At 41.5% G+C, this 12,027-nt stretch overlaps 1 protein-coding gene across 3 annotated transcripts in view; it reads right to left on the bottom strand.

The window, feature by feature from the left end:
* Positions 1–1,073: 1,073 nt before the first annotated feature.
* Positions 1,074–12,027, bottom strand: part of LOC140389683 (GPI mannosyltransferase 4-like) — a 35,402-nt gene continuing 24,448 nt past the window's right edge. Inside the window, exons 1-4 of one of the 3 annotated variants that reach the window (XR_011934449.1) lie at positions 10,273–10,363; positions 10,004–10,187; positions 8,359–8,476; positions 5,338–5,465 (exon numbers count right to left, since the gene is read on the bottom strand). Coding sequence is in view for 1 of the 3 variants with exons in the window: in XM_072474058.1 (XP_072330159.1) it covers positions 3,856–5,465; positions 10,273–10,387 (1,725 nt within the window). In the remaining 2 variants the exon portion in view is untranslated. Of the gene's footprint in view, positions 5,466–8,358; positions 8,477–10,003; positions 10,188–10,272; positions 10,405–12,027 lie in introns of those variants that run through there. The other 2 variants (XR_011934450.1, XM_072474058.1) reach the window with 2 other exon arrangements.

The following is a 12,027-nucleotide window of genomic DNA, read 5'->3' as shown; positions in this document are numbered from 1 at the left end:
AAAGAAAACAGGGTGGTGGTAGAATTATGTTTTTCAAACTGATCGTATGAGATGGTGTTCTCCTGTGGTCAATTTTGCCATTTTTATTATTGGCCTTCAATCAGATGTAAGGAGTGCCATTAAAAGTTTGCAAAGCATACAAAACTTGGTAAAGTAGTGGATCATGATGAGGACAGTTATAGGCTTCAGGACGATATAGACAGAATGGTAAATTGGGCAAAAGGATAGCAGATGCAATTCAATGTGGAGAAGTGTGAAGTGATGCAATTTGGGAAGACTAATGATGGAAAAGCAGTATTCTATAAATGGGACAATGTTGAAAAGTGTAGATAAGCAGAGACAGACCTTGGTGTTCATATACACAAATCCTTAAAGGGGGCAACACAAGTTGATAAGGCAGTTAGAAAAGCGTATGGGTTACCTGGGTTTATACATAGAAGAACATAAAAGAGAACAAACAAGAATTTCATAAATCAGTGGTTAAGCCTCAGCTGGAGTATTGTGGACAATTTTGGGCATCATGCTTCAGAAAAACTTGGACTGTTCTTGTAAGAGGTTAAGAGATTACCTAATTAGAAGTATTTAAGATGATACGAGGTTTTGATAAATAGCAAAATATATTTCCTCTGGCAAGTTAGCCATTAACCAGATGTCATAAATCCACAATTTTTGGAAAAAGATCTGGGGGAGGTTTTATATTTTGTTTTAGAGTTGTTGAGATCTGGATTTATCTACTTGAACTTGTGGCAGCTGGTTCCATAAATAATGTTGAAAGCAAATTGGATAGATGTTTGAGGATGAGGAACTTAGTGGATTACAGAAATAAAATGTGATGTGGGACAAAACATGACTGCTCTTTCAAAGAGCCAGCACAGGCACAATCACCCAAATCACCTCCTTTTGTGCTGTAAGTTTCTATGATTCTTTCATTATTATATTGGTTACAGCCAAGTGTCTAAAATTTGGCCATTTCCTGCACAATGCTTAGGAAATATGTTGAGTTGCAGATGTTAATCAGTGCTGATATGTCTACTTATACAGCTGGTTCATTGTATTAAATGCTGACAATATAGTTTGGTTATTGTTGTCCTTATGGTTTAATCAAACTTTCCAACTGACATGCCACAAGTTAATGTGACAGTTCAACAAAAAACTGAATAATAAATCAATCAAACAAGTTGTATTAAGATTACATAACGTTAAATCATCTTATCTAGAATGTAAAGAGCAACATCTGGTTATTTAACCGGATTTAGTCGTTTTTTGCACTCACTTAACAGATATGAGAAAGGTACAACACACATTGTTAGGTAACTGCTTAAGGATAACTTTGCCACTAGTGTCTTATTACTAAATGCTCTATATTGCTAGTGTATTTCTACTACAGACGTGCTCTGCAACAACAGTCATATCTCTAAATTCTTAATGAGACTATGAATAAACTAAGTGCAGTTGGAATCTATGCTGGTTTAGGACACTTTTTTCTCAGAATCTGCTAAAATTAACAGGGGTCTGTGAAGTAAATTGCTAAACTACAATTCCCACTTTTAACCATGAATTATATTTTACAATTTCAATTAATTCCAGTGAAGTCATGTAAAAGCCATTTGGAGTTGAGAGGCAGCTGTGATCAGAGCATAGAGCTGAGCTTAGCAATTACTTTAAATATAGAAAAGTTCCATCAAATTAGATTGTTTTAGATGACTTTGTAGCCTCCTGCAGCCACACAAGCCTTCAAGTTCTTTATGCTCTCTCAATTCTCAGCGGATATATCCTGTTCTTGCAAAAGTAAGAACACTCACAAATACACCACAGAAGTAACCAGTATAAAGTCTTCAAAAATAATCCCTCTGCCGTTTAGAAGAATGAGTGATGACCTCAATGAAATTCTGAGGCGGCTTGACAGGGTAGATACTGAATTGTTGTTTCCCCTTGCCGAAGAGTGTGGAACGAGGGACATAGGGTCAAATCTTTGCTCCCAATTTTGGAGTGCAGAGTCAAGAAAATTCCCAATGTCACTAACCAACTTGGCGGTTTGTTTAAATTTCACTCTGGGGCCGGGTTGGATCAGTAATAGCAGGAGTCAAGTCTGCTCTCCCCAAAACAGGAAAGAATTTGGAGGCAGCCGCAGGGCCTGCTGGGTGCCCAGCAGGCCAGTGAAAAGGCCTGCCTCAATGCTCTGGGTTTAAAAAGAATAATAAAATCAAAAAACCTTCCCTCATCTCCCACACATTCCCCATGCCTTATCTATGCCAACTCATGACCAACTATCCCCCATAGCCCATTTCCTCCATGCCAAATTATCCCCCTCTTACCCACCCTTCATGACCCCTCATACTGTCCATGCCAACCTATGCCCTTTTACCTACCCACCAGTCACTCGTTTCCTTAATGCCAATTTACTCACCCTCCAAAGCCCTTTATAGTCCCTATGCAAACCCCACGACCCCTTATCCACTGCCTTTACACCCTCCATACCAACTCACTCATAATCCACCATGGAAAGACTTCAGGAGCCATACTGAAATTAAATAAAATTAAGTTCCGGGTGTCTACCAATTACTTCACTTTAAATACACACTCTCATTGATTAAAAACCCATTCAATACCTTAAAATTATTTCAAGTACCTAATCCTACATAAAGACAACCATTTGTATATATAAAAGCAAATTACTGCAGATGCTGGAATCTGAAACCAAAGAGGAAATGCTGGAAAATCTCAGCAGGTCTGGCAGCATCTGTAGGGAGAGAAAAGAGCTGACGTTTCGAGTCCAGATGACTCGCTTTGATAAAGGGTCATCTGGACTCGAAACATTAGCTCTTTTTTCTTCCTACAGATGCTGCCAGACTGGCTGAGATTTTCCAGCATTTTCTCTTTGGCATTTGTATATATAATCAAAAATTATATAATCATTTGGAGCAGTCAGTCAAATTGTGGACTTAAAGCACCCATCACCCACCTCACTGTGATAATGAATGGTTATGAAATTAGTCATGCAGCACTAATCCTAAAATGACAATTCTCAGCTCATGTCACCAGAAATAAATTAAATTGTAAGTAGTCATAGCAGGCTGTTTCTCCTTTTAGAAAACAATTAAAAGTGCATATTTAATTATGTCTGCTTGTTCCAACTATCCATTTTTTATGCACATTCATGTTTAATTTTAGCAATCCCACAGGGCACCTTACCTCTCCCAAAAATGTCCTTGGATCTATCCAAAAGACTATCCTTTCTCTTTAAGTGAGTCCAACAGCTTTAGACATTTTGCTCAAACGTCTAAAGCCCACAAGTCATGTTTTGCACATCCTACAAACAAAAATGATATGTGTAAAGGTAGCTTCACTCTTACATGTGCAGTTGTCTCCGTGAACCACGAATGTGCAATCTACAATTATCTCCATCCCCCATCCTCTTCCCCGCCCCCCGCCAAAAATAGTGGGTACCAGGTCCAGGAATGCAACCTCTGGAATCGGGAGGCCAGCACCTTTTTGGCTAAGTGGAAGACCCTTTCGTCCCCATGAAAATTCAGGCCATAGTCTCAGGGTAAGCATTCAAGACTGAGATGAGGAGGAATTTCTTCACTCAGAATTGAGATTTATTTTTTTAGAATTCTCTAACCTTTCGGGTTGTGGATACTCAGTCATTGAGAATATTGAAGGCTGAGATGGATGGATATTTGTACTCTAGGGGAATAAAAGGATATGGGGATGTGGTAGAAAAGTAGAATTGAGGTCAGAGATCAGCCATAATCTTATTGAATGGCAGAGCAGACTTGAAAGGCCATATGGCCGACTCCAGCTCCTATTTCCTATGCTCTTATGTAAATAGTTTCACTACAATTCTGAGTTCTTTCACTTGTGTATCTTGAAAATATAAAGACTCAATTGGTTCAATCCATCTTTAGAAAAAAGTAAAGGAATTTCAGGGGGATCCTCCATAGATAAATGAGGGAAGAAGGATGCAACAGTTCTCCATTGAAAATCACAGTATTTAATGATGTGTTCAACAGTACCGGGTGCAATGATATAGATATTTATTTGGTTACTCTCAATGTGTTTGGAAGATAAATTGCCAAGTAGCCCATTCACTATGTCATTGAGGACAGAAAAATCAGACCCGCCCAGGTCAATGATTTTGATAGATTCTCTGTCTGTTCTGATGTTCAGGAGATAGCGAGGAGGCATGTAAGTGTGGTAAAATATCAAATTGTGCTCAAGCTGGTTAGGCACAGGATCCTTTGAATGCAAAGCTTTTTCTAAATAAGACAGGCAAGGAATTAATCCACCCTGGTGCAGACAGCCAAAAAGTACTGAACCTAAAATGTTAAACACAACCATTACAGTTTTCCCCCTCAACATGTCATAATTTAAAACACTGTGTATAACAACTGGTGCAATGAGTGGACTAAGAAACCGTGCTTCCTGATGACTAAACAAGGACAGGATGATCAGGGGAACAAAATAAACCAAAACTAAATATTCAACAATTGGAGGAGTAGCTGGAAAATGCATTTGTAATCTTTTTTCAAACTGCTTTTTCTTTGGCATGTGACATCCACCTGCACTGACAAATTTGTGGGTTATCATTCTGATAGCAGATATAACAGCTGACAAGTGAAGAGCACCGAACATCATAAGCCCATTAACAGTCAGGTGTGTAAACCAGGGATGCCTGCCATGAGCAGAAAGGTTTTCTGGATCTAAATTATACCGAATAAAATTGAATGGAGTTAAAACTAGATGTTTGCATAGATTAAAAGCATGTTCATGTCCAGCACTTCCATCTTTCAAGAACCAGTCAATTTCAGAAAACAATAAATCAAAATATAGTGTATCTACAATAATGAAAATGCAAGTGGTTACAATTACAGGTGAAAAAATGCCTAAGGATCTCTTTAATATTGTTCTTAAACTGAATTGAAATGTGCCTTTCTGATCACAAGAAAGCCACAGGAGCATTGGTACTAAAGCGTAACCAATGAATGTGGGTCTGTTAAAAATGCCAGAAACTAAAACGATCCCAATAAGATGTTTATTGTTCCTCCACTCCTTTGTCCTAGAATATGGTGCTCCATGTTCTTGTGCTGTGTCCATTGCCACTAACAGCAGCAATAATGCAAACAAAGCTCCTTCTATAACATTTGAAAATGTCCTGGTATAAAAAACCAGCATCACATGTGACCCACTCAGCAGTATTAAAGCACGCCATGGATTTGTTCCCCAGAGACAGGATAAATGGTATACAGAATAGTCTAGTATAAAGCTCAAACATGTTACATACAATCTGGGGAAAACCAACAAATTGTAACTGTTTAGAATACTGCCAAAAAGGCCAGAATTATGCAATGTTTTCAGGATTATGAAGGAAAAGCCTGTTGTGACCAGTGGGAACAGGACTGATCGACTGGGGTAGCTGGTATTGAATTCCCAAGGACGAAATATCTTTAAATTAAAAATGTCACCTGTAAAGAAAAGAAAGACGTGTTTGAAATGAAAAAATATACACAATTTTAAACACTTTCAATACTTGTAAATAAAAATACGGTATGTGCAATTTAAAGTCTTGCTCTAGCCTGCTAGCAAACTGCAGAAAGTAAAAACAGCAACCATAAATATCTGAAGTACATCTGTTAAAAACCCTGATGATATTAAATGCGAGGGTATTCCAAAAGCTAGTAGGGTAAATTAGAACACCGGTTCTTAGTGATGAATAATTTCAATTTGGTACAATGTGAGGAAAGATATGCAAACAGTGAGGAACAGTCCAGTCTCATTGTAATCAATTAATAAAGAATGTTTATTACCTTAAAATAAGCACAACGTTCCCTCACTACCTGAATCCCCAAGTACCTAAACCTATCCCTCGCTACCGTAAATGGCATCCCCCCTAAATTAGCCCGCAGTGCCAGCTCATTCACCGGGAATACCTCGCTTTTCCCTACATTCAGCTTATATCCCAAGAACCCTCCAAACCTCCCCAACAGGCCCATAATCCTTCCCATACTCTCCAACGGATCCAAAACATACAGCAAGAGGTCATCGGCATAGAGCGACACCCGATGCTCGCTGCAGTCATGGCTGATGACACCTATCCGGAGGCTACAGACCAATGTGGAGACCCACTACAACGATGCCCATGCCACAACCAGGGCCATGATCAAGCGGTGCATTGGCATTCTGAAGATGCGGTTCAGATGCCTGGACTGCTTTGGGAGGGCCCTGCAGTATCGCTCTCAGAAAGTCTCCTACATCATGGTGGCCTGCTGCGTCCTCAATAGTATCGCACAGCAGAGGGGCGATATGCTGGAGGAGGACGACGATGAACGGCAGGCCTCGTCCGACGAGAATGTGGGGGAGGGCCAGGATGGGCAAGGCATGGGCCCAGGAGAACATCCCGTCCTACCCCCAGCCACCACCCCTTCCCATGTCCACCCTGCCTGCACCAACACCCCCACCCCTCCCTCCTACACCTGCAACCCCCTCCGTGATTCCTACCTGCCTCACTATGTGGTGCGGGCCCTGGGATGGCAGTAACAGGGAGTCAGATACATGGGATGGAGGATGATCACAACCCGCTCCACAATTGAGTTCTGGTGCTCTAGATGATTTGACAATGTCTAAATCATGCCCACGGTAGCACTTTCCACCTGGGTGATCCCTGCATGTGAGCTGCTCATTCCATCACAAGGTCCCATCGAACCCTTGGGGACGGGGTTGGGGTGGAGAGCGATGGGGATGAGTCTGGGTACCGGGACAGAGAACAGTGGCTGAACTGGGGGCCCTGGCCTTGCCCCCGTCCAACAGCTGCCCATCTCCACACCACCACTCCCTCAGCGCCCCCTCTGCAGCCAGCCCAGCCAAGCCCATCTCTCACATCCTTACAGAGCACCAAGGCAGATTGAGATGTTTGTGCACGGGTGTTTTTTGTGAAATGGTGAACATTTTTATACCAGTGCCCTAACGCTAATTCTATCCGATGTGTTGCACCCGTGCCAACTTAACTGGTGCCTAATTTTGAGGTGTTATGGGCCCTAAAGCTATGTCTAGGTGGATCTCCAAGACGTATATAAGGGTGGAGGCGGCCTGCTGCAATTCCCGCCGTGACTTGTGTCCTCTTTGTGACTGTCCTCTGGAACGATCGGACCTGGACGGGCCTGGCTCGGGAACCCCAGGTGACGTGGTGCCCCCCTGTTCTGCCCATCGGATGCACTGGGACAGGAGTCCAAGGCGCTGTGGTGTTCTAGCAACACCCCTTCCCCTCCCCTTTGAGGGGCCATCAGCACAGGACCCATCACCTCCCTATGGGTGCCGATGGCACCCCGGCTATTCCATGGGACTGAGCTGTGGCCAGAGCAAGCTCTGGGGCATTGCCACTGCTGGAGGCCCGCTCCAGTCTTGTCTCAGAGTCGCAACACAACTAATTAACAAATAATTCTTAGAAAATACCAAAGTCTGGTCCTTGGCTACCCAGTAATTACAGTCACCAGGTTTGCAAATTTAAACACATACTTTATATTAATAACAAGGGGCTGGATTCTCCGTTTCAGCAGCTAAGTGCCGGCGCCAGCGGAGCATGTGTGTCTTTTACGACCAAAGAAAATCGCGTAAAACCCTGACCGATTCCGGGACCGGTAAGGTGCCAGCACCAGCGCCGGGTGAAACCCCGCCTCCCACACAGAAAACGGCTGGAGAATGGCCGGGTCTCGGGCCGCACATGCTCATGGCTGACGACCTGCAGCGGTCGCGCCGTACTACATGGCAGCAACCATGTACGGACCCAACCCGCCATCCGTGACCCCATAGTCCACCCCCTGGCTATCCTCCACCAGTCCCCCCAGCCCTTGCAGAAGCCTCCCTGGCCAGCGGCATGGATTCCGGCCAAATGTGGCAGGGCTGGACACAGTCCGCAGCCGCCACGCCGGGTTCCCACACCGTCGGGAACGCGGCCCATCGGGGGCGGAGCATCGCGGATGGGCCGGGCGGTGACGGGCCAATGTCGTTGCAACGGCGCGTGGCACGCAACGCAATGACGTCAGTTTGGAGGGGGTGGAGCATGGCTGACCTGCGTCAAACCAGCGCCAGCCCCGATTTCGGCATTGGAGACCATTCTCTGCCCAATCGCCGAACACGATTTTGCCGTGGAGAATCCGCCCATTAACTATATTGAAATATGCAGCAAATATAACTGGTTAACTATCATCTAATTCCTAATCCCCCACTTTAACTTACCCTCCACTCTCTCTCTACACAATCACACACACAGACATTAAATTAACACAGAGGGGAAGAGAGGGGTGAAAATAATAAGTAAAAAGAAAAAGAGTCTTTGTTACAGATAATTGTCTTTAAGCAGACCTCCTTTCAAAGCAAGCTTTCAGATCCAGGTCTCTGTTTGCAGCCCATAATAGTTTCATTGTAGATTCATTCATTGAGGTTCTCTGTAGGTTCAGGAACACATCAACCCACAGCCTTTCTGAAGTGAGAGAAGACAAGAGTGAGCAGATTTATGTCCGTGTGTGTCCAGGTACCAACTCTGCTTTCTTCAAATCTCTAGGCAGATTTTTAATTGATAATGAGTTGAGTGGCTATGGAGAATGAGCAGGACGGTGGTGTTAAGGCCAGGATGAGATCAGCTATGATCGAATGGCGGAGCAGAGTGATGGGCCAAATGGCCTAATTCTGCTCCTATATCTTAAGTGCCTGTTACCTTGTTACCAGACAATCAGGAAACATTCCAGAATAATCCATTGCAATTTTTCTGCAGCTTGATTTTCTACAGGCTGTTCAACCACAATAGGCATCACTATTATTTGTGATCCAGTTATCTAATTGCCTGGAATAAATTGCATCTCAACAATGGGCAACGTTTCTACCACTCCTACAATCACTTATCCAATCTTCAAACTACTTAAGTTCACTTTAACCAAAGGAATTATTTTAACCACCCGATGAATACTGCAAACCAAAAGCAACAGTGATAGACCATATTGCACAAGCTAAAATTACTGATTTAAACTTATGACAAGATTCAATTTTTTAAGGAAGCAATGATGACTCTTTGTCAATATCCTTCAATATCCCTTCTAAACAACAAATCTTTTTTTTTAATTTTTTGTAATAAATTTTAGAGTACCCAATTCAATTTTTCCAATTAAGGGGCAATTTAGTGTGGCCAATTCACCTACCCTGCACATCTTTGGGCTGTGAGGGCGAAACCCACGCAAACACAGGGAAAATGTGCAAACTCCATACGGACAGTGACCCAGAGCCAGGATCAAACCTGGGACCTCGGCGCCGTGAGGCATCAATGCTAACCACTGCACCACCGTGCTGCCCACACAACAAATATCTTTAACATTAGGGATTGACTTGCTCCTGTAGCTTTTAAATTTTTAATTTCTTTCCCCATTCCATTCTGCTTACTTTCCCTTCACATACAAAATCTTTAAACAAGTCAGCCACCTGCTGTTCACTCACCCCCTTTACAAGTTGTGCACACATTTTCATACCTTCATTCGAGTGTTGATATTTTTAACCTCACTTATCATTGCTTCCATAATCGGCAGGTTAGGTGAATTGGCCATGCTAAATTGCCCCTTAAGTGGAAAAATTGAATTGGATACTCTAAAATTTATTACAAAAATTTTTTTTTAAAGATTTGTTGTTTAGAAGGGATATTGAAGGATATTGACAAAGAGTCATCATTGCTTCCATAAAAAATTGCATCTTGTCATAAGTTTAAATCAGTAATTTTAGCTTGTGCAATATGGTCTATCACTGTTGCTTTTTTCTGTCCTTGCCAAGAGATCAAGCATATCTGATGGCATTTTTTCCAGATGTATAACTTAATGTCAGAAACATAAATATACAATATATTTTATGCATTAGGCTATGTTTGGTCAAATCTACAGAGGCTGACATTTGCACCGAACATAAGTAAAAATATTGGGAAGAAGCCGAAAACAGACATTTTATCGAGACAACTGTCTTTAAATCCCACCGTTAACTGAGATTTGTAACTGTGTTCCCCAAAGAGTAGTGCAATTTCAATCAATTTCTTTCAATCTCATTTGCTTTGAGTGTGGAGGACAGGCAGAGTCCCAGGTGTCACAGGTAGACCTTCAGTCAAGCACAGCAGGCATGTTGAGCTATGTCTTCTGAACCTCTGTGATTAAAAAGGCTAACTGCTTGGAGGAAACAAAATGAATTGTCACAACAAAAATAATTTGCAGAAAATATATTTTAAAGAAGCTATCAGAATTTGTTTACCTGCCATAACCTCTGGAGACTGAAAAAATTCATCAGGATGTATGTAGCCTGTTTGTGGAGCCAGACACCACAGTATCCTGAACAACCCAAGTGCCAACCATACCATCCTGAGCATCTTTGAGAACACCCACTAGAAACAGTAGTGTTTTTGATGTAGGTAGATCAGATGTGCAGAAAAAGAAAATGTGAAAAGTTACATTAGAATATTTCTTAGCAAAGAAATTTGATACATGCTGTAAAATCTGGGGTAGTTATTATATTCACATATCAGGATTCTACTCGTTAGTGCTAACTGTAATAGTGATTTGCGATTATGTTCCCTGGAAGCAGTTCCATTAATGTGGTAATCAACAATTGATTATGGAAAATATAAGTTAATATAATCACTACACGTCATCAATGTTAACCAGCAATTCATAAAAGGTCTTGATATCTTGTCACATTTAGAAACTGGGTACCTGCTTTCCATAGAGTTCTGGAGATTGAATGAAATTATTCATGTTGAACCTGTTAAATTTACCACATTATAGTAATAATAATAATAATATTTATTATCACAAGTAGGCTTACATTAACACTACTATGAAAAGCCCCCTGTCGCCACATTCCGCGCCTGTTCGGGTACACAGAGGGAGAATTCAGAATGTCCAAATTACCTAACAGCACGTCTTTCAGGACTTGTGGGAGGAAACCGGAGCACCCAGAGGAAACCCACTCTGACACGAGGAGAACATGCAGACTCCACACAGACCGAGAATCAAACCTGGGACCCTGGAGCTACCGTGCTGCCCACGTTACATTAAGTCTGGTGAAGGTACAAGATATGAATGTCAATATGGCAGCAGAAAATGTGTTTGACTAAACAACAGCAAACTGGGAGTAGTACTTTTGGGGCTGGAATGATTAAAACACTGCTAGGCCACAACAGAGAGTATTGGGACTACTATTCTCAATATCTATAAATGGGAATGAGGATATTAAAATTAGCAAGTGACCCAAAAATAAAAGTATGGTTAAATCTGGTTTCAAGAGAAGTGATGGGTTAATATTAGTATGTATTAATATAAATGAAAGTTTTGATTATCAAAAACATTAAAAGTTTTAATAAAAATACTATTAATAGAATTATACTTTCTCTTAAGTACAATGTTAATAAATGTTTCAAAAAATAAAACAAGCTTTTTAGTTACCATCAATGTCTGTGAGTGACTTGCATGATCGGGTAACATTAACATGATAATACGTGATGTCATTTTGCTTTGCAAAATAATGTAACTGTAACTTATGATTTTTGATCAAAGCAAGTTTTCAGTAGAATTTTATTTTTGTGATTAAAACTTTCACAAATTCTAGCTGTTCTGTTAAATAATTGTTGCCAAGGAGATGTTTAGATATCGAAAAATCTTTTCAATTAGTTAGCTATTTTCTAAATATTGATGATGAAAAAAAGTGGGCTGATCAATCAAGGTGAGTCTTTACATGAGTATGTAACTCATGAGCCACAATTGCCAACCGAGGAACTGATCACTTGCCACTACAGTTCATAGTATCATAGAATTTACAGTGCAGAACGAGGCTATTCGGCCCATCGAGTCTGCACCAGCTCTTGGAAAGAGCACCTTACCCAAGGTCAACACCTCCACCCTATCCCCATAACCCAGTAACCCCACCCAACACTAAGGGCAATTTTGGACACTAAGGGCAATTTATCATGGCCAACCCATCTAACCTGCACATCTTTGGACTGTGGGAGGA

Source organism: Scyliorhinus torazame, chromosome 14 (genome assembly GCF_047496885.1).
Source record: "Scyliorhinus torazame isolate Kashiwa2021f chromosome 14, sScyTor2.1, whole genome shotgun sequence".
Lineage (NCBI taxonomy): Eukaryota > Metazoa > Chordata > Chondrichthyes > Carcharhiniformes > Scyliorhinidae > Scyliorhinus > Scyliorhinus torazame.
Note: the sequence above shows the minus strand (reverse complement) of the source record. Positions and strands in the feature narration are given on the sequence as shown.